Genomic DNA, 21,681 nt, shown 5'->3' with positions numbered 1-21,681 from the left:
CCCACAGCGAGCACGGCCCCGTATCACTCGTGGTCACCCGCGGGGGAAGGGGGCCCCCGCGCCCATGCGCACACTCCCCCAGCGCGAGGCTTGCGGTAGGCAGCGAGGCGATAAACAAGGCTTCCGCTCGCAGGGCCACGCACAAAGGGGGCGGGGCAGCGCCGCGCCAGGGTAAAGTCGAGTCGTCCCGCGGCACGGAGCTGTTCCTGAGCTGAGTCCCGCCAGCTGCACGAGCTCCCGGCTCCGTTCTCTCAGCTGCGGGGCTGCCGTCCCCTCCGCCTGCAGCGCCTCGGGTAGCTTTGGGTCCTTCCTCTCGGGACTTGGGCCCCGCGGGGTGTTATGGGAGATTTCATACCCCCCCGCCCCGTGTTGGGGCACCTCCCTAGGGGAGCTATGGGGGATACTATATAGGATGACCAGATGTCCCGATTTTGGGGTCTTTTTCTTATATAGGCTCCTATTATCCCCAACCCTCTGTCTCGATTTTTCAGATTTGCTGTCTGATCACCTTAATACTTTACCCCTCCCCCGTGCTAGGGTTCCTTCTGCAGGGGGTGTTATAGGAGATTTCATACCCCTTCCCTGCTCTCCACCCCAGTGTCAGGGTCTGCTATTCAGGGACTTATGGGGGATTTCATACCTCTTACCCTCCTCCCCCCCCCCCCCCCCCCGCAGCCAGGGTCCCCTCTGCAGGGGGTCATGGGGGATTTCATACCTTCTCCCACTCTCCAGCAGTGGGGTACCTTCCCCTGGTGGGATTATGGGGATTTTGCACCCCCTGCCCCAATTCTTCCTCCAATGCAAGGGGCCCTTCTCCTTCTTGTGTGGGGTGGTGCTGGTGGTTCCTGGAAATGAGCCTGGGCACTTCGTGACTGACACTTGTCTCTGTTCCTCTTTCTCTATAGCCTGTTCCTGTTGCCTTGCCCCCCGGATGCTCCCACGGCACAGCCTGTTCCTTTTACCTCGATTCTGCTCCTTCCTCCCCTTCGCCACCATGAGCAGCAAAACCGGCACCTTCCACTTGCAGCAACCACTCAACTACCGGGCAGGGGCCCGAATTCAGCCCGTGGATGGAAGCCACAGTGAGGAGGTGAATGAGCCAGCAACAGGTAACTGACTGCTTTCTGTGGGGCCTGGGATCCTGGAGCCAAGGAGGAGCTGCTGTATTCTCAGTAGAAAGTGCCTGAAGATCTATAACAACCTGCCAGTGCCCATGAACTGGATTGGAATACTAGATAGACACAGCAGATGAAATCCCAAGCTGTACTGCGAGGCCCAGCACATTGCAATGTCTCCAAGTAATTGTTCCTTCAACTTGGGGAGACAAGGTGGGTTAGATAATATCTTTTATTCAACCAAATTCTGTTGGTGAAAGAGACAAACTTCCACGCTTAAATAGCTTTCTTTACTGATTTCTTTCAGCAGCAGAAATTGGTTCAGTAAAAGATATTACCTCACCTACCTTGTCTCTCTATTATCTTTAGACCAACAAGGCTACAACAACACTGCCTTCAATTTGGGTAGTACTTACATAGCTTGTCTTACTCATAAAGATGTTGTTGTTTAACACAGGGCTTTGGAGTAGAGCCCGTGGAGCAGCTCCGGAGCAGTGGCGCTGCAGGTTTTTGCCTGGAGCTGGAGCGGAGCCGGAGCGCAGCTCCAGAGCCCTGGAACAGGTTCTCTTCCATTTAAACTTGCATGGGATAGAAAAAGGAAGTGCTATCTGGTATAAGGGCTCAGGAAAAAGAGTTAGTGCAGCAAATATTGCCACAGCACCTGATAAGTGGCCTGGATTTCTCATTCTGTTGCATCAGCCCTGGGGCTAGTTGGGTCCCAAGTCCTCCTGTAGACTAAGCCCAGTGCACTTTCATACTTAACAGAATGGGGCGAAACAGCAAAGGCACTTGGCAAATCCCCGGTGTGATGAGGTAGACAGGAAAGCATGGACTTTTCTCATCTCTTTAGCCAGGTGCCCCGCACTGCTACCGCCTTGTGGGGCGCACACACCTAGTTCTTTTCCCTTTGCCACCTCTGAGTATACAGCATCCCACTCTCTCCTGCCAGCACCTCCACTCTTCACATCAGTCGCATTGTCTGTGAGAATATCTGTAGATGCTGTGCAGTGGCATTCAGAAAAGTGTGAATTTGCCTTAGAGCCAGTATTTGGGTTGAATGACTACCTCTGATGGAAATTCAGCACTGACGCACCAGCCAGTAACCCATAGGATAGTTAGAAAACGCAAGCACAAGCTTCTACTTATGTGGGAATTGCCTTTGGTGCTGCTTCTCAAATGCTTAAAGGATTTCAAATCTTCATGTAGCTGCTTCTCCTTTCTGCCCTGGCCACCCTTCACACTAGTGAATTATGCCAAGGTTTTCAAAAGGGTCTTGTGACTTTTAAGTGTCTCAGGTTGAGACCCCTTAAACAGTTCTGATTTTCATAAGGCATTGGGCACCCATTCTCTAAAAGTCAGATCCCTTTATGGTGTCTCAAGGAGGGCACCCGGGAAAAATAATAGTTCTAGCAGATAACACTTGGTGCTAGTAGCATAATGGTCATATTCAGAGGCAGGATGTCTGTCGGTATTTTAGCAAATAATGCTTGGAATTAGTGTCAATACCAGAAGCTGGCATAGTCCATACCAGTACCAACCTCTGCAGCCCAGCCCTGCACCCAGGCCATAAGCAGAATGACCACTGACTTTAATGGAAGATCCATGCAGAATTCTACAGGATCTGGCCCTTGGTGATCCAATACCAACTTCTGGTACTGGCAGATGACCTGTTCAAAACGTATTAAAAATTATAACTGTCTTAAAATGCTGGGATTAGAAGGCTTTTGGGGAGAGGATGTTTGAAATGGGTGTTATTGGGTTATCCCAAGTCCTACGGAATCAACACAGGGAGGAGGTGCTTTAATCTTGCAGATAAAGACATAAGATTCGACAAGTGGAAGTCGAAGCTTGACAAATTCTAACTGGAAATAGGGAGCAAAATTTGAACAGCAGAGTTAACTAACCATTGAAACAGTTCACCATGGTTTGTGGTGGATTCTTCACCACATGAAATCTTTAAATTGAGATTGGATGTCTTTTTAAAAGATGCTGTAGTTCAACCACAAGTTATTGGGCTCAGTGTAGGAATTACTAGATGAAATCCTCTAGACAGGAGGTCAGACTAGATGATCACAATGATTCTTTGTGGCCTTAAAATCTGTTAGCATACATGCAAAAGCAGTAGGAGACAGAATGAACACTACTTCTGATACTGTAAACCATGGATTGCATTGGTGCTACTCCTATAAACGCTTGCTAATAGTGAGGTTAATGGAAAAAATCTCTGAACGAAAGCTCTGAAATATAAACTTTTTTTTTCTTAGGTCGAGTGATGGGCAAGTTTCTCTTCTCTGGGGAGAAGGAGGTGGATCTGGCTGTGCAGAGTGCCAAAGCTGCCTTTAAGATATGGAGCCAGAAATCGGGCATGGAGCGGAGCAGGGTTCTGCTGGAGGCTGCCAGGATTATCCGGGTATGTGGTGAAGCTTTTCTCTTGTGTTGGAATGATGTGGTCCCGTCCTTGATCCTCCTCCTGAGCTGTTCTTTTAACCCTTCACAGCTTGCTGTTGGGCTGTGCTTGCAGCACTAGATAAGACCACTAATGCGGTACCATTTATTCAAATTGCATGAATAATGTACATTTTGAAAGTTATACTTGATCAGCAGAGAGATTTCCTTGGGCAGGGCTGGGCCTCCAGTCTCATCAAGGTAGCTTTGTTTGTGGAATTGTGACCACTAGCTAAGTCTTCTCTTCTCTTCAGAGCCCTAAAGTGCCTGCCTGCCTCCCTTGTCACTTGCGCCTCCCCTTTCCCAAAGAATATAAGCCAAATTTATGCCTGAGTTGAGGTCTCTGGATTGCTTACCCCACTACTGTAGTTTCTGTATCCTTATAGTAAACTTAGTTTTGTTTGCAGCAGACCTATACAAATCCACGTAAGCTTGCTAGAAGTGAAAGTCCCAAAGTCCAGAACTTCTGTGCCTGCAGAAAGTACAGGGCACTATCCCTGTCTCCATTTGCTTTTGGAACTTAAATTGGATAACTGTTACACTGTCTTATCTTCATAACTACTGAGAGCTTATGTACACTTAACTACACTAACCTGTAGTGCTCAGTGAAGACACTGCCTACGCCTGTGGGGGAGCTTCTGTCCTTCTATTGACATGGCATTTTCTACACTGGGAGTTAAATCAGTGTCACTGTGTCGCTCAAGGGTGTGGATTTTCCACACCTCTGAGCAACGTAGTTATACCAATGTAAGTTTGCAGTGTTGGTCTGGGCTTAGTGCAGTAACCCTGTAACTGGAATGAATTAGAATGGGACTCTTGCTAGGACAAATGAAAGAATACATGTCTGCATTTTAGGTTTGCCTCTGCTATATTTTTGGAGGGATTTGTGCTTATTTTTTCCTTCATAGTCCAGCTTCTCCTGCTGTCTGACCCCTACAGTGGAATCGTAATGCCATGTTCAGGGCAGTCTGGTGATAAAGATGATTTACCAGTAGAATGTATTTATCTTTAAATCCATGGTTCTAGCCTCTTTAGGTCCCTTTTGGATTTTTCTTGTCCCTGCTCTTTGCAGTTCCTCCCAATTTGGTATCATCTGTGAACTTCCTTAATGTTTTGTTTACTCCCATTTCTAAATTGAAATGATCAATAAATCTAAACAGGGAAGTGAAGCAAGAGTAGACCTATGGCAGGTCCCCAGCAGGTCTTTGTTAGACACTTCTCTACACCCAGCTCAACACATTGACAAGCTGGTAAATGGCAAGTGGAAAACTCCTTCTTGTAGAGACGGTTGGGTTATCACTGATGGCAAAGATTGTCTTCAGCTGCGTTTGGAAAGCAGCTAGCATGCTGTGGCTGGTGCCACAGTCTGTCTAATGCTGTTACTGTGCCGTTCTTACAGGAACGGAGGGAAGAAATTGCCACCATGGAAACCATCAATAATGGGAAATCCATCTTTGAAGCCAGAGTGGACATTGACATATCTTGGCAGTGCCTGGAGTATTATGCAGGTTTAGCAGGGGCTATAGCAGGTGAGAGCTATACTAGTCACTGGAGCCTCATTCCTTTTCCCCAGCTGTGAGACAGTCATTCGTATACCTCAATGATCGTTTAGTCAGATGATGATTAAATCTTAGGACTCCTAGAAAGTCCCTGGCTATTTGGAATAGGGTAGAATTTTGGTTTCAGACACCATGTTGACGCACCTGGGATAGGAAACACTTTTTATGCAGTGGTGAGTTAGACATGGGGGGCAAATTCTGTCCTGCTTTAAAACCTGTGTGACTCCATTGACCTCAGCTGGAGTGCCTAGGGATTAAATTGGGCTGGAAAGCAGCGACCAGGTAAACAGGGCAGCCATTCTACATGTAGCAAGAGTCCATTTATCGTCTTGGGACACTGATGCTGATTGTGATGGGAGAAAGGTAACTGGCTACACCTCCAATGATGTCCCTGGCTTCTTTTTAGAAGTGCCTTGCAACTTTCAGCTTTCACCAGACAATGCAGACTGGACCCTGATTTAACATCTCCTCTTAGGGATGGCTCTGCTGATAAACGCTTTATCATAGTCTGGGGGTGGGAGCACAGCTCTAAATATAAATGGGTGAGGCTGTAGTAAAGCAGCTAACAGATGGAAGTTATATTTCCTTTTTGTCTTTATATTCAGGGACCAAATTTGCTGTTATCCAGACCTGAAAGCCCCAGCTGAGATCAGGGCCCCATTGTGCTAGGGTGCTGTTTATACATTTAGTGAGAGAGAGTTCCTGCTCTGAAGAATTTACAGCATAAATAAACGGTGGGAGAAGAGGGGCTTATTCTCTCCTTTTTACAGATGGAGAAACTGAGGCACAGAAAGATGTAACTTGCTCAAAGTCACACATGGAGTCTGTAACAGAACTGGAAATTGAACCCAGATTGCCTGGCTCCCAGGCCAGTGCCTTAACCACAAGACCTTCCTGCCACTGTTGGCATAATAAATTGCAGCTGGCTTCAGTGGGCTTGTAGACACCCCCCTGGGCCAGCAGTAAATTTTTTCTTTAGTCTCTGTCCTTTTGCTAGTTCCAGTGGCATTGTGGGGATTTCACTCTCAAATTCACTAAGAGGTGGAGCTTTTCCTTGAGTCAAAATCTTAAGACCGCTTTGGGCAAACCCCATTTGGTGCTACTGGTCTTGGGGCACTTGCAAACCTGTTAGTATAGAGGGATTTGCTAGATCCCACTTTGGCACTGAGACAGGAAAGTAGATCTGAAGCTGTCTGGAGGCTCGAAGGTTCTTTGTTTGCTCAGCTAACTCCATATGTTCTCATGCACCTGTATTTATCCCCGCCAAGGTCAGCACATCCAGCTTCCTGGGGGATCCTTTGCTTACACCCGAAGAGAGGCGCTTGGGGTATGTGTTGGGATCGGAGCCTGGAACTACCCCTTCCAGATTGCCTGTTGGAAATCTGCCCCAGCCTTGGCTTGTGGTAATGAGACCCCCCTGTCTGTGCAAGATTTCTTTGTGATGTGGGTGATCGTGTGGTGAAAGAGGGTCAGGGGTTAAGCATTCATGGACTAAGAGCTCCATTAGTGGGTGAAGAAGGATCTGTTTGCCTTAGGTCTGTTTCTCAGAGAAACTTTTTCTGTCTGGGAGGGGAACAAGGCAAAGGAGAGTTAGCAAATAAGTTATGGGGCGGGAGCATGACAGGAAGGGGGTGCTGCTGTTGCTTCACACCAAACAGGTAAGAGTTTCAGTGAAAGATGAGAGAGAGGAGGGAGCAAAGAGGTAGGGCCAGCAAAGCAGTGTCCCTGCTCCTCCTTCTGACTTGATTCCGGTAGCAGGTACCATACTAGCTCCTTCCTGCTGCTGTGTGACCTCAGTTGCATTTGCTCTCCTTTGTGTCCCCATTTCATCAGTTACTGAAAATACTGCATTTGTAAATGCTGTCGCTGCCCTGCCTGGGTGCCTTGTCGGGATTGAAAGGGGCAAAACTTCCAGTTGCTCTCCTGTTTTCAGTCTCTGCAAAATCCATTGCCCTCCTGGAGGGTGAGATATTTGAATGTGAAATCCCCTGCCTCCCTGTCCCGAGTGTCGCTCCAATTTTAACACCCCCTCTACTCCCTCCCTCCCGTACTGGATTCACATAGGTAACGCCATGATCTACAAGCCATCTCCCCTCACCCCCATCTCAGTGGTAATGCTGGCAGAGATCTTCACCCAGGCCGGTGTGCCCAATGGGCTATTCAACGTGGTGCAAGGTGGAGCTGCCACTGGCCAGTTTCTGTGCCAGCACCAGGATGTGTCCAAAGTCTCTTTCACCGGGAGCGTACCAACTGGTATCAAGGTAAAGACCACTCTGCTAGGTGGGAGGGCAAGGGACTTCTAATTATGGCACGAATACCAGAGGACATGCAGCAGAGGCAGACCCTCCCAGAAGCCTGTGCACAAGCAGCCTGCCCTGGAGAATGGCTGGGCACATGGGGCATGCCTTACAGCTATTCAAATATGGCACAGAAATGTCAGGCTGTACTTATGCTATAAGGGCCTGCCTGGAGTACTAGTTGTGGGTTTTTTTTGCGGGGTGGGAGGCTTGAAGGTCCTCTCTGCTCTAGAGAGGAGCTATTAAATCTATGGAGAGTCTCTGCTCTGATAGTCTTAAACTGTTCAGCCTGTTATGGTCTGGTGAAGAGAGGGTTCTCTAGCAGGGAATAAATACAGGTACCTAAATGGGTAAACCTGGGTCAGGATGTGTTTTGAACTAGCAGAAAGACAACACATGGGAACTCCTGGAAACTAATATGTTTCCCTTCAATCAACCCAAACTCAAGATAAATTAATATGCAGAGACCCCTTTTTCCCTAGAGGAAGGAGGGTAGCAATCATTGTTAGTAATTTTCTACCCCACATTATTGGACAGCTGCTTACCTAGCAATGGTATCTTGGGGAATAAACCCTGACCTACAGCAAATTCTGCTCATGTGCACACAATGAGACAATTTAGTTCTTTGGAGCTGGGGAAGATTTATCCTGGGGCCACGTGAGCCTAGAACTCAAGCTTTTCCCCCTGGACCATCAAGCAGGGGTCCTCCATTTGTGTTGGATGCTAACTGATCCTGGCCATCTCCCGTGGTGGGGATGGAGATCTAGCTCATTCCCCTCAGCTTGTAGCTGCTGCCTTTTCAGAAGCAAACAAACCCCGCCCCCCCCCCCCCCCCCGCAACCTCTTGCAGTTCCTGACAAAGTCTCTTTGCTGAGAAACCCTTGTCCATTCCCTGAGGCAGGTGAGGCCCCAAAACTACCTGAAGAGCAGAGTAGCACAGCACAGACTGGGTCACTCTGCTTCTGGTATTGTAGATGTTTTCACAGACACACACACATGTGCCCTGCTAGTCTAGATGATGTGCCCTATGTACACCCTTGACTGGTGCTGTGTATCTGGATCCTTGCATTCAATTAGTCTATTACGTGTTAAAATTTATACACCCTTAAAACTGTAAATTTTCAGCGTGCACAGCTCTTTAGGTTTCAACTATGTTTTAATCAACAAAAAGTCTCTTGTGCCATCATGGGGCAGCAGTATGGGAACAGTCCTGAGTGCCCCCCACTAAAATAAAAAAATGCAGTCCCCACCTTTGACTGACTTCTGTTGTTGCAAAGGGCATGTGTGTGGGCCAGGGGTGAATTTCTCCTCTCCTCCCCTCCCATCTCTAGAATGGGGGGCATGTATTTGCTGTCTCCTGTGGCCCTTCTGGACCTGGTTGGGCCCTCACAGTCCTGTTCGTGGTTCCTGTTCCTGGTTGGGCCCCCAGCAGCCTGTCCCTTCTATCTTTGTTTGTATTAGATCATGGAGATGTCAGCCAAAGGCATAAAACCAGTCACCCTGGAGCTTGGGGGCAAGTCCCCCCTCATCATATTCTCTGACAGCATCCTGGAAAATGCCGTGAATGGAGCCCTGATGGCCAACTTCCTCACGCAGGGCGAGGTGCGTAGCTCCAAGGGGATGTGAATGCTACCTGCTTACTCTCTACTCTCATGTCTCCCTCCCTTCCACATCTCCAGTCCCACAGATACTACAGCGATTGACGTCCTAAAACACTCAAGTTATATTCACCCTCCTTGTACATGATAGGAGAAAGTGCCCTGGGGAGCAGTGCCCATGATGGAACCTGTTTATGAGGTTTCTTGCAGAGGCTTGGGGAAGGGCACACACTGGAGCTCTGCACCCGACTAGTGTAGAACCCTGCAGCGGGACAGGGGTCCGCAGGAGCGGGATTAAGCAGGGCTCTAGCACACACCCTGCTGTCTGAGGGGATGTCTCCTGGATTCTGCCTCCAGTGAGAATCCCAATAGAGGGCAAAACTGGGGTTCGAATGCCTCCTACTGTGCCACCTCTAGCTCCTTCCTCACTTGCCCCAGCAGGTAGCATCATTCTCTGGAGTGGAGGGGGTGGCTCCAGGAGCTTCTTCTGTGTAAGATACCAGCCCCTAAGATCAGCTCTTTCTGCATCTTGGCTCTTGGAATCAAGCCTGCAGCACAGAGATCAGAATGTATGGCTCTGCCTCCCTACTGTGGTCTCTTTGGATTCCATTACTGACTAGATCAGCTGCTGTGAGTCTGCAGCAGTGTGGGGCTTTTCTCTCTGGCTTGCTGATGATGCTCCCATCCCCATGCCAGCCTGCAAGATGTTTACCCCCTGTGGGCCCAGCCCCTGGGGCACTTTGGGGCTTTCTGTAACATCTGTTGCCATAATAGCTAAATGCTTATGTGTCCCTTTGGAGCATCTTTGGGGTTTGAACAGCTAACTCTGATTATCCCTGCTGGTGGCTGTATATATTTTCACCACTTGGTGGCACCGAGACCACTAAAATACTTGTATGTGATGTGTTTTGTGGTGAGAGAGGGAACAGCAATCAATCCCTTTGCATTTATTGCCCCTGGGGATGGACTGAGCTGCATAATGCAGTTCACTTCTGTATCCAAACAGCCCCAGAGTTGGGAAGGAAGGCCCCTAGGCTGTTCTGAGCTCCTCTCTAATCAATCAGGCTGCCATGCAAACAGCAATCATGCTAGTGGCCCATATGGAGCTGGTGACAGGGAAAGGAGTTCAAGTCCTTCAGCTCACTCCCAATATGTTTGAGGGAAGATCGTGAGGGGGTTAAACTTGGTAGCTACATTGGTCCCTTACTAGCCACTTATACTTCCTCCAAGAAATGGGATTCAGCTGCAAGTGAAACAAGTGGTTGGTGCACGTGCGGCTTCAGTGGGTAGGATAATGTGCCAGTGGGGAGTCCTGTGGGGGACTATAGTATGTTACATATTCCCCCTAAAGAGCCTTGTATAAGATACTGCTGATTCTGATGTCCCAGGTTTGCTGCAATGGCACTCGAGTGTTTGTGCAGAGGGAGATCCTGGAGGCCTTCACAAAGGAAGTGGTGAAACGCACCCAGAAGATTAAAATTGGAGATCCACTTCTGGAAGACACAAGGATGGGGGCCCTGATCAGCCGCCCCCACCTGGAGCGAGTCCTGGGGTTCATTACGCAGGCAAAGGAGCAGGTAAGAGCATCTGGCTTTCTTGGATTTGAGGAGGCTTGCTGGAAAGAGTCTCACAAATGTTGGGGAAGGGACTTTCCATCTCCCTCTGCTGCTAGTTTAATAGACAGGCAGCATGTTCTCCCTACCCTTTCTGGGGTGAAGCCCTTTCCCTGCTGAGGTTGAATTACACATGCCAAGAGGGTACATATAGAAGGGACCCCTATATAATAAGGGGTTAAAACTTACACAATGGCTTAATCTTGAATCAGAGTGGTAAGATATCATACCATTCAGATATTAGTGTCTCAGCAGGGCTATGGGGTCATGAGGATGGATAGTGCACATTGTATCATGTAAAGCAGAGGTGGCAAACACCTGGCTTGCTTGATCTGTTTATGGGGCATATTTGAATACTGTAGAATCTCAGGTTTCATTTAAAAACAAAATGGTAGGTCTTGTGTTTGCAATGAGAACCTTCTAGACTTGACCCAAGCGTAACCAGTGAAGTGATGCGTGCCTCGTCTGCAAGCAGCCTGGATATAATAGCTTTGAGACTGAACTTCCCAACGCCTGTTAATGCCTTTGGTCTAGCCATGCTAAAGTCTAATGATGTTCATATGTCAGCACTAACTATTTAACTGCAGATCATTTTAGCATCAGGAATTGGGAAGGGGTTTGGGGTGTACCCTGATGAGGGTAGAATTGCGAGGGTGCAGAGAACAAAATGCAGGGGGATGAAAGTAGGGGACAGACAGGGAGGGAAGAGAGACAAATAATGGAAGTAAGGGTCATTCTGAAGTGAAGAATATTTTCCTGCTGAACATGACCATGAAATGAACAACTAAGGGCCAGATCCTTAACTGGTGTAAACTGGTATAGCTCCACTGGAGGAATGCTGATTTGCACCAGCTGAGGGGCTGGTCCAAAGTTATTACATACAGGCCAGATTTCACCCTTGATCTTTGTGCAAACTTCCTATTGATCCCAGTTGGAGCTCTGCTATGGGTCGAGAGGAGACTGTTGTCCTGAACTTGTACTAGGTGCCCGTATGAAAAGCTGAATTTGTGTCTCTCCCCAGAATGAGTCTGACAGTCCTGGTTTAAAGTTTAACTGCAGAGCTCTTTGTTTAACAGGCCAGTAACAGATCACCGGGGCAGATTCAAATTACAGCTTACTGGGCTCGTCAAACAAAGCAGTGGGAAATGCATTCTTCTAGCCACAGGCCAAGTCTAGGGCTCTGCATTACCCTTTCTGACATACTAACAAGAGACTGCAGCTCCTGGCTTCACCAGCCATGTTAGCAATATCATCATCTGTAACAGGAGAATGGCAGAGCCTTGAACTTTGGACCCTGGCCAGCTCCGAATACAGACAGCTGAAAACAGTTTTCTCCTTTATCTGCTTGCTTGGGCAGGCTTTCTCTTTGTGGCATGGGCAGCAGCAGATGCTGTCTGCTCAGGCTCTGCGTGGCTCTAAACTCAAGGGTTTTCAGTTCTTAGCTGATAGCAAACACTGGCCAGGGAAAACATGAAAGCCTGTCAAGCTAGTGCCCAAGACATTCTACATTTTTTTGCTCCACTGAAACTCTCAAAAATCACCGTGGAATATAATTCCAGTGGGAAAGCTACAGGAGAAGCAGATGTACATTTTGAGACTCCTCAGCAACTGCATCTTCTTATGGCCAAGGTCACACGTGCACACAGATGTATTGAATTATTCCTGAATTCATCTCCAAAAAGAAAACAAGATTGCTAGTGAAAATGGCACAATCCCAAACTAGGATGAAGCAAGAAGTGTTTTTGTTTGCTCATTATTTTTGGAGCTAGAATACAGGTACTCCTGTTCAGTAGCAAAGATAAACCACAAAGGACATATATATTTTTTTCAAAGGCAATTCAATCTGTATCTAAAATTATTCGGTATGGGTTTGTGTAGTAAAGCGCACAATAAATTGTCCACACTGTGGGGGGGGGAGGGGGAATAGGTCCCAGCTTGATTACTTGAGTCAATGCTGTCCCCAGTGACGCTGGGTCACGGTGAACTGCAGTTACCACTTGATGGACAAACACTAGAGCAGGGTGCCTTCTGCAGACATCTGCTTTAACCCCTTCCTTTCCAGTCCACCCGCGAAAAGCATGTATTGCTGGGTGATATCAAGTGCTTTAAAAAAATTAGAGCAAGGGCAAGCCAAGGGTGGTGGTGGGGTGCCAGATTGCTAACTTCCATTCTGCTGCCTGCAGTGGTGCTAGTAGAGTAGAGCAAACCCCTTTCCCTTCTGGGTGGGATGAACATCCCCATAATGTGTCTGGCCAGTTGCATGCTACTCGAGCCTTTAGGCATCTCAGTTTGTGTTAAAGCTCTTGGAGGAGCTCTGGAGGTGAAGGGAATAATAACCTTGGGAATCCAGCCTGGCTTTCCCAAACAACTGCTGCTGTTCTCCTGTACTTTGTGGGTATAAAGGGAAGGAGGGAGGGAGGCTTCCTGCTCTTGGGGAATTGGCTAATCCTGTCACTGAGAACTGCCTGCTCTGGTCCCTACATAGCCACAGGGTGACAGCTGCTGCTCTTTTAGCCTCCCAAGCAGTCCAGGGCCTTCACTGGGCAGCTCTCTTTGAAGCTGATTTGACCGTTGCCTCCCCCTAAACCCCCAGACTCCTGGACTTCATTATTCCTGTGATTGTGGCCAATTCCATCCACCGTAGGCCTCTTCTAAGGCTGCTGCTGCTGGCCAGCAGGCATATCAGGGCGGTGTGCTGGCTCTCTGACACCTGTGTACCTTCTAGTTTGGCTCATTTTCAGGGGGCAAAGGTGCTGTGTGGTGGGGAGCTGTATGTTCCTGATGACCCGAAGCTGAAGAATGGCTACTATATGCGACCCTGCGTGCTAGGTATGATTCCTCTTCAGCTCAGTGGAGCTATTTTATATGCATAGGTTTAATGCTAACAAGTTCCCGAGCTCTGTCGGTCCCTCTGCCTAAAGTGAAACCTGTGAAATGTGTAACCCTTTTCAGATAGTTTGTATAGCTCAGACAACTGAACCCAACACATGGTACTCTAGAGGCATAGGAACATACTGGATAAGATCAGTGGTGTATAATATCTTTGACAGTGACCAGAATCTGATGCTTCAGAGGAAGATGTATTAATACGCCCAGGAAGGACAACTGCAAGAGAACTGGCCCAAAGGGGTTGGAAATTTCTCCCTAATCCTGGGTAGAGGGTGCTTGCTCTTTGTCCTGAAAGTTGATATCCCTTTAAGAAGCTTTTTCTAGATAATTTAACTGTAGATAGGGTTACCATATTTGAACATTCAAAAAAGGGGACACTCCATGGGGGGGTGGGGTGTGTGGCATTTGCCCGTGCTCCCCAGCGCTGCCCCAACTCCACCCGTTCCCCACCCCCATTCCCCAAAGTCTCCACTTCCTCCCCTGAGCATGTCGCGTTCCCCCTCCTCCTCCTCCCTCCCAGCCATGCGAAACAGCTGTTTCATGGTGCAAGCCAACCCCTGGGAGCTTGGGCGGGGGGAAAGCGGGCACGCTCTCGAGTGATCAACATTTGCTCTTTCTTGAATGATCAGCTCTTCCTTGGGGGAAAAATAATAATGGCAAAATCCCGGACGTTTTTAGGTATTTAAAAATTCCTCCCGGACGGGGATTTAAGAACCGAAAAGCTGGACACGTCTGGGAAAATACAGGCATATGGTAACCCTAACTGTAGATGATGATCTTAAAACAAACCCCACAAAAAAACCCCCCCTAATTCTCCTTGAATCTTATGGGGCTCTTGATCTCATCTACTAGCAGTGGGTTCCTCAGGCTTATCAGGGCTCTAGTTCAAAAATGCACTTTCTTTGATCACTTTTAAATTAAGGAATAGAATCCTAGAATATCAGGGTTGGAAGGGATCTCAGGAGGTCATCTAGTCCAACCCTCTGCTCAAAGCTGGACCAATCCCCAACTAAATCATCCCAGCCAGGGCTTTGTCAAGCCTGACCTTAAAAATTTCTAAGGAAGGAGATTCTACCACCTCCCTAGGTAACGCATTCCAGTGTTTCACCACCCTCCTAGTGAAAAAGTTTTTCCTAATATCCAACCTAAACCTCCCCCACTGCAACTTGAGACCACTACTCCTTGTCCTGTCCTCTTCTACCACTGAGAATAGTCTAGAACCATCCTCTCTGGAACCACCTCTCAGGTAGTTGAAAGCAGCTATCAAATCCCCCCTCATTCTTCTCTTCTGCAGACTAAACAATCCCAGTTCTCTCAGCCTCTCCTCATAAGTCATGTGTTCCAGACCCCTAATCATTTTTGTTGCCCTTCGCTGGACTCTCTCCAATTTATCCACATCCTTCTTGTAGTGTGGGGCCCAAAACTGGACACAATACTCCAGATGAGGCCTCACCGATGTCGAATAGAGGGGAACGATCATGTCCCTCGATCTGCTCACTATGCCCCTACTTATACATCCCAAAATGCCATTGGCCTTCTTGGCAACAAGGGCACACTGCTGACTCATATCCAGCTTCTCATCCATTGTCACCCCTAGGTCCTTTTCCGCAGAACTGCTGCCTAGCCATTCGGTCCCTAGTCTGTAGCTGTGCATTGGGTTCTTCCGTCCTAAGTGCAGGACCCTGCACTTATCCTTATTGAACCTCATCAGATTTCTTTTGGCCCAATCCTCCAATTTGTCTAGGTCCTTCTGTATCCTATCCCTGCCCTCCAGCATATCTACCACTCCTTCCAGTTTAGTATCATCCGCAAATTTGCTGAGAGTGCAATCCACACCATCCTCCAGATCATTTATGAAGATATTGAACAAAACCGGCCCCAGGACCGACCCCTGGGGCACTCCACTTGACACCGGCTGCCAGCTAGACATGGAGCCATTGATCACTACCCGTTGAGCCCCACAATCTAGCCAACTTTCTACCCACCTTATAGTGCATTCATCCAGCCCATACTTCTTTAACTTGCTGACAAGAATACTGTGGGAGACCATGTCAAAAGCTTTGCTAAAGTCAAGAAACAATACATCCACTGCTTTGCCTTCATCCACAGAACCAGTAATCCCTTCATAGAAGGTGATTAGATTAGTCAGGCATGACCTTCCCTTGGTGAATCCATGCTGACTGTTCCTGATCACTTTCCTCTCATGTAAGTGCTTCAGGATTGATTCTTTGAAGACCTGCTCCATGATTTTTCCGGGGACTGAGGTGAGGCTGACTGGCCTGTAGTTCCCAGGATCATCCTCCTTCCCTTTTTTAAAGATTGGCACTACATTAGCCTTTTTCCAGTCATCTGGGACTTCCCCCGTTCGCCACGAGTTTTCAAAGATAATGGCCAATGGCTCTGCAATCACAGCCGCCAATTCCTTTAGCACTCTCGGATGCAACTCGCCCGGCCCCATGGACTTGTGCACGTCCAGCTTTTCTAAATAGTCCCTAACCACCTCTTTCTCCACAGAGGGTTGGCCATCTACTCCATGTTGTGATGCCCAGCGCAGCAGTCTGGGAGCTGTCCTTGTTAGTGAAGACAGAGGCAAAAAAAGCATTGAGTACATTAGCTTTTTCCACATCCTCTGTCACTAGGTTGCCTCCCTCATTCAGTAAGGGGCCCACACTTTCCTTGGCTTTCTTCTTGTTGCCAACATACCTGAAGAAACCCCTCTTGTTACTCTTGACATCTCTTGTTAGCTGCAGCTCCAGGTGCGATTTGGCCTTCCCAATTTCATTCCTACATGCCCGAGCAATATTTTTATACTCTTCCCTGGTCATATGTCCAACCTTCCACTTCTTGTAAGCTTCTTTTTTATGTTTAAGATCCGCTAGGATTTCACCGTTAAGCCAAGCCGGTCGCCTGCCATATTTACTATTCTTTCGACACATCGGGATGGTTTGTCCCTGTAACCTCAACAGGGATTCCTTGAAATACAGCCAGCTCTCCTGGACTCCTTTCCCCTTCATGTTAGTCCCCCAGGGGATCCTACCCATCCGTTTCCTGAGGGAGTCGAAGTCTGCTTTCCTGAAGTCCAGGGTCCGTATTCTGCTGCTTACCTTTCTTCCCTGTGTCAGGATCCTGAACTCGACCAACTATGGTCACTGCCTCCCAGATTCCCATCCACTTTTGCTTCCCGCACTAATTCTTCCCTGTTTGTGAGCAGCAGGTCAAGAAAAGCTCCCAGCCTAGTTGGCTCATCTAGCACTTGCACCAGGAAATTGTCCCCTACGCTTTCCAAAAACTTCCTGGATTGTCTATGCACCGCTGTATTGCTCTCCCAGCAGATATCAGGAAAATTAAAGTCACCCATGAGAACCAGGGCATGCGATCTAGTAGCTTCTGCGAGTTGCCGGAAGAAAGCCTCATCCACCTCATCCCCCTGGTCCGGTGATCTATAGCAGACTCCCACCACTACATCACTCTTGGAAGGAGTGAGAAAGCAGCGCCTGATCCTACCTTCTCTCAACTGTGTAATGCACTTCTTAGCACATCCCATCTTTTTCATTTCCTCTCAACTGAATAGTCTCAATCTTCCCAGCTTCTGTAGTCTTCTTAATATTTTTAGACCCTTCCTAACTTGGCTGTGTTGCAAAGGGTGACCAGAACTGACTACATGGTGTTCAAGGGCAGACTTTTTATACAGTGTAGCAATATTGTCTGCATTTTCTTATGCTTCCTAACACTCAAGTGCTGCTGTGCATCTAGCAGAGGTCTTTGAGCTGTCCGCAACAATGCCTAGGTCCCTTTTTGGAGTTCGTTTAGAGCCCAGGAAGGGTTATGAGAAGTTGAAAATGTGTCCCATACTGTGCATGACTTTGCAGCTTAGGGGTTTCAACATTGCAATCAGAGCTGTGATTGCAGCACTTGAAGACAGACCACAGCTAGTGTTGACTGAGCTCATTTGAATAATAATAGCACTGCAGCTGCAAGTGCTAGCAGTTCAAGTATGTATTCAGAGTAGGGGAGTTTATACATGCTGCTGCAGTGGCTTCATGTCTATTGTTTTGATCTAGCTAGCTTGAAACAACTAGTTTAGGTATGTCTGTGTGCTGCAATCACCCCTCCAACTGCAGTGTAGATACAGCGGACCCTCGCTAGAGCACGCATTGCTAGAGCACAGTTGCGGCGATGGATCCCAAATTTAAATATTTGGGATCCAGGGTAACGCAGCCCCTGCTATAACGCGGTCCCCGTGTTAATGTGGTACCACACATGGATCCTGAACCCCACGTTCTAGCGAGGGTCCGGTGTATACCCTTGACCCACATTAAATTTAATCTATCACACTGCCCAGTTTGCCCACCTTTGTTATACCCTCTTGAAGCTCCTGCAACCCTCTTTAGTTGTTCAGCCCCAGGGCTGGTAGAGCTGGACATACTGGTACAAGAATGGATGGTGGGTAGGCTTAAAGGGGAATGTGAGGGAATTTGGGATGTGAAGCAGCAGCTGAGGGCTCTGAATTGTGGGCAGGTAGCCTGCCAACTTCCTGCATAATGCAGAGCCAGGATAGAAGTCATATGTCAATGCCATGGCTGGACATGATCTTTACTTGTCTTAGTTGTTGGAGGATCTTGGAGGCATGGTAGAGGCAGATGATGTGCAAGCTTGCGCATGCCACCATTCCCCCCCCACCCCCCCAATCTGCCAGTACCCACGTTTGGCCTCATACATAGCTCTGCCTAGCCCTTCAATCCTGAACTGCAACATTTCCCACAAGTAACATAGATAATGGATTCAGGTTGCAATGCAAGGCAATGGATTCGTAGGTTCAGGAGCTTTGATAGGACACAGGGACCCAATGGATGGAGCATGGGGGCCTTGACAGAGAAGTAACACACAAGTTGTGGATTGGAGCCCAGTGGAATGACTAGTCAGGGGGATGAGTGTAAAAGTTAGTGCTTGCTCTGCATGTGAGAGGTAGGACATGCCACCCTCCCACCCACATTCTACCCTAAACCTTTCCCAACTTGGCCAATGGAGTGCCAATTAAGATGCTATGTCAAGGATTGTTGTGGTGGGGCTGGGGTTATACATAATTCAGCACTACAAATACACATGTGCTGCAATACTTTCAGGGGACTGCAGAGATGACATGACATGTGTGAAAGAGGAGATCTTTGGGCCTGTCATGTCCATCCTACCATTTGACACCGAGGAGGAGGTCCTGGAGAGAGCCAATAACACCACCTTTGGGCTGGCAGGTGGTGTCTTTACCAGGTACAGGTGGGGGGCAGTGTTCAGTCCTTTGAAATGGACTAGGGGTAGGGGAAGAATGTTACCAAACTAGAACACCAAGTCCTAGTGGCAATTCTGCTTCAGAGATGCTCTCTTCTAACAGCCACAGAGAGCAGCAAGATGGCTCAGATCAAGAAAGAGCACTATTATTTATTTTTTGTATATAATCATAGCACCTAGGATTCCCAGTCATGGATCGGGACCCTATTGTTCTGGTGCTGTGCAAAACCTGGAACAAAAAGTCCCTGCCTCTGTGTGCTGGACATGTAGTCTCTGCTATTTGTATTCCAGGTAGGACAGGGGTCTCACTGTGCAGACATAGATTAGGAAATGGCTCCTTCCCTAGGAGTTTGTAGTGTAAAAGACTAACAAAATGCACCATGCTGGGAGTACAGAATTGTAAATGATAGTTGGTGGTGGTTTCCCTCCCCCCCCCCCCCCCGTTTCCCCTTTTCATAACAACTTGTCTCCAGCTGCCACTCAAACTCCTTCACAGCCCTGCCTGTCTTCCCTGCCACAGGAAGACACTGCCTCATTTTGGGACATGCACACACCAAGTGTCCAAAGGCAGCTCTTGCCTGCTTTCCCTTGTAGTGGTGGGGGACAAGATAGCCACTAGTGGCTAATAGCTCTAAATTAAATGCCACCCTAGGTTTCCTGGCAATTAGCTGCTACATCCATTGGGCAGGCACAGATTGGGTGCCTCTCTCCTCAGGGTCAAAACCAGTGCCTGTGAACTAGATTCTCATGCACTTCTGCACAGTTCTGCTATTGGGCATGGGGGAGCAAAGGCAGCTAGTGGGACTTAATACTTACCACTTGAGCTGTCTGCAGAGGGTTGGGGGACTGGTATGGAAGGGAAGGCTTGAACTAAACCTTGTCCTTCTCCCACAGGGATATCCAGCGGGCTCACAGGGTGGCTGCTGCTCTCCAGGCTGGAATATGCTTCATTAACAACTATAACGTCAGCCCTGTGGAGCTGCCCTTTGGAGGATACAAGATGTCAGGTGAGCAAGGCACCAGCTCTGAAAAACCTACTAGAGCTTCCCTTTTAAACCTCTCCAGCATATAGGAATCAATGTCCCTACTCCTGTGATAGCAGAATCAAGTGGTGTCATCCTAGGCTGAGACCCCAAAAACTGAGGCTGTCACATCTGTAGGAAGCCAAAAGCTGCTCAGCAGCTTGGTTGCTATTCTGAGCACTCGGGGCTGCAGTTAGAAACTAAAGGCGGGAGGTTGGTGAGGTGGCTGCAATGTTACACACCAAGAAAGCAAGGGAAGGGAAGTTACATTGCCTGCTATGGCTCCTAGTTCAGAGTTGACTCAGCTACTCAGTCTAGGGATAACTTGAGATGCCATATCAAGAAGCTAGTGATGCTGGACTGCTGCCTGCAGGCAGGGTTGTCCTTCCCCAAAGGGCCAGAGGTGTGCATGGCTGAGTCTGACCACATGACTAGTGACAGAGCAATAACATAAGAAGGTGGGTGGCAATGACTGGCACTGCCATCTCACTCCTGAATATGGCGTCTTTTCCTTCCAGGGTTCGGCAGAGAGAATGGCCAGGCAGGAATTGAGTATTACTCACAGCTGAAAACCGTCTGTGTGGAGATGGGTGATGTGGAATCTGTGTTCTAATGGCATGGGCCTCACAGGAGAGCAACAGGCTGTCCCAGTCAGCCAGAGATTTCTACTAGAACTTCTAGATTGCAGTAACAAGTGCTCTGAATGTCCTGTGCCAATGGGGGAAGCTAGGGTGGGGCAGTGTGCTGCAATCCTTTGCATTTGTGAGGGGGGATGGGAGACAAACAGTTCGGGTTCAGGTTTGAGTGTCCCATTCTCCACAATCTGCCTAGGACTAAAATTGGATTAAGTGACCTTGGAACACCATTTGGCCATCTCTATATGTGGGTGGTTGCTGACAGAGTCTTTTTCCAAATATAGCTCATTATGCAGTGAGGATAGCAGTATATAATGGCATCCACCTGCAGCTATGGAATAGTGCTAGTGCTCCACTCTAGAATCACCTAGGGGTAGTTGCTGGTGTAGTGAAAATTGTTTATCCCCCAAGGCACCAACAATGAGGCAAGCTATTCTTTGTGTACACATGCACTTGGAGAAACTGTTTTATACTACTTTATTTTAGCAGTCAAATAAAAGTTCTGGTATACAGCCTTATCTGAAAGTTCTGTTTATGGAAGAACTGGAGCTGTAGCTCAAAGTGCTACCTGCCAGTGGGAGAAGACTGTTTTTTAGAGAGGAGCTGCAACTCAAGCGTGGGGTAGAGGACTAGTGTGTGAGCAGGGACTAAGCATCTAGCAGGCTCAAGCCATCCAGCCTGGAGTTTAGTAAAGCTAACTCTTGAGTCCCACCTACAGCAGAGCTACTGCCTAGATCACTCACTACATAAACGACTTAGAGGGCAACAGGATTTTTAAATCAAGTGTAGTATCAAAGGGAGTCTCAGAAGTGGAACTGATACAAGGGGTACAGAAAGGCACTGCCAAGTGCAAAACTGCCTCCTGTGGCTGTTTCAAGAGGTAGGTTTCTGCTACTCCAGAAAGGTGGTGATATACAATGCTCTTAGCATAGTGTTCAATTCTAGGACACCAGCAAGCTAGTATAACATTGGCAGCACTTCAGAGCAGACTGCACCCACCCTTAGAGGGACTGAGTGAGGAAGAATTAAAGAGCTGTGTATGGCTAGCTTAGCTAAACAGGAGTAGGTAAAGGGACAACCGCCATCAAGGAGGCATTCAGCATAAGGAAAAAAGGGGTGAAATTAAGGATAACTGAAGTTTTGCCTGTTGTTCAAAAGCTAAGTACACAATACTGAGTTGTGTCCTGCTTAAGACAGAGGGAAACACCCAGCACTGCCTGTCCTA

At 48.1% G+C, this 21,681-nt stretch overlaps 1 protein-coding gene across 4 annotated transcripts; it reads left to right on the top strand.

The window, feature by feature from the left end:
- Positions 1–136: 136 nt before the first annotated feature.
- Positions 137–20,974, top strand: ALDH9A1 (aldehyde dehydrogenase 9 family member A1). 4 transcript variants are annotated; one of them, XM_077824673.1, is made up of 12 exons: positions 137–293; positions 906–1,109; positions 3,380–3,525; positions 4,960–5,089; positions 6,388–6,522; positions 7,184–7,380; positions 8,878–9,018; positions 10,403–10,591; positions 13,369–13,456; positions 18,640–18,781; positions 19,694–19,806; positions 20,340–20,974. In XM_077824673.1, the coding sequence occupies exons 2-12, from the start codon at positions 932–934 to the stop codon at positions 20,432–20,434; spliced, it is 1,554 nt and encodes a 517-aa protein (XP_077680799.1). In that variant the 5' UTR covers positions 137–293; positions 906–931; the 3' UTR covers positions 20,435–20,974. The 4 variants fall into 4 exon arrangements, with proteins under 4 accessions (XP_077680799.1, XP_077680802.1, XP_077680800.1 ...); XM_077824676.1 differs by lacking the exons at positions 137–293; positions 906–1,109 and adding exons at positions 1,149–1,298; positions 1,573–1,676; XM_077824674.1 differs by lacking the exons at positions 137–293; positions 906–1,109 and adding an exon at positions 1,149–1,328.
- Positions 20,975–21,681: the final 707 nt, after the last annotated feature.

Source organism: Eretmochelys imbricata, chromosome 8 (assembly GCF_965152235.1).
Source record: "Eretmochelys imbricata isolate rEreImb1 chromosome 8, rEreImb1.hap1, whole genome shotgun sequence".
Classification (NCBI taxonomy): Eukaryota; Metazoa; Chordata; order Testudines; family Cheloniidae; genus Eretmochelys; species Eretmochelys imbricata.
Note: the sequence above shows the minus strand (reverse complement) of the source record. Positions and strands in the feature narration are given on the sequence as shown.

Bases quoted from the DNA above. Each gene is read 5' to 3' on its own strand.
- ALDH9A1 (XM_077824673.1), top strand. From the start codon at position 932: ATGCTCCCACGGCACAGCCTGTTCCTTTTACCTCGATTCTGCTCCTTC. The intron at 1,110-3,379 runs GTAACTGACTGC...TTTTTTTCTTAG, and splicing joins GGTGAATGAGCCAGCAACAG to GTCGAGTGATGGGCAAGTTT. The intron at 19,807-20,339 runs GTGAGCAAGGCA...TTTTCCTTCCAG, and splicing joins TGGAGGATACAAGATGTCAG to GGTTCGGCAGAGAGAATGGC.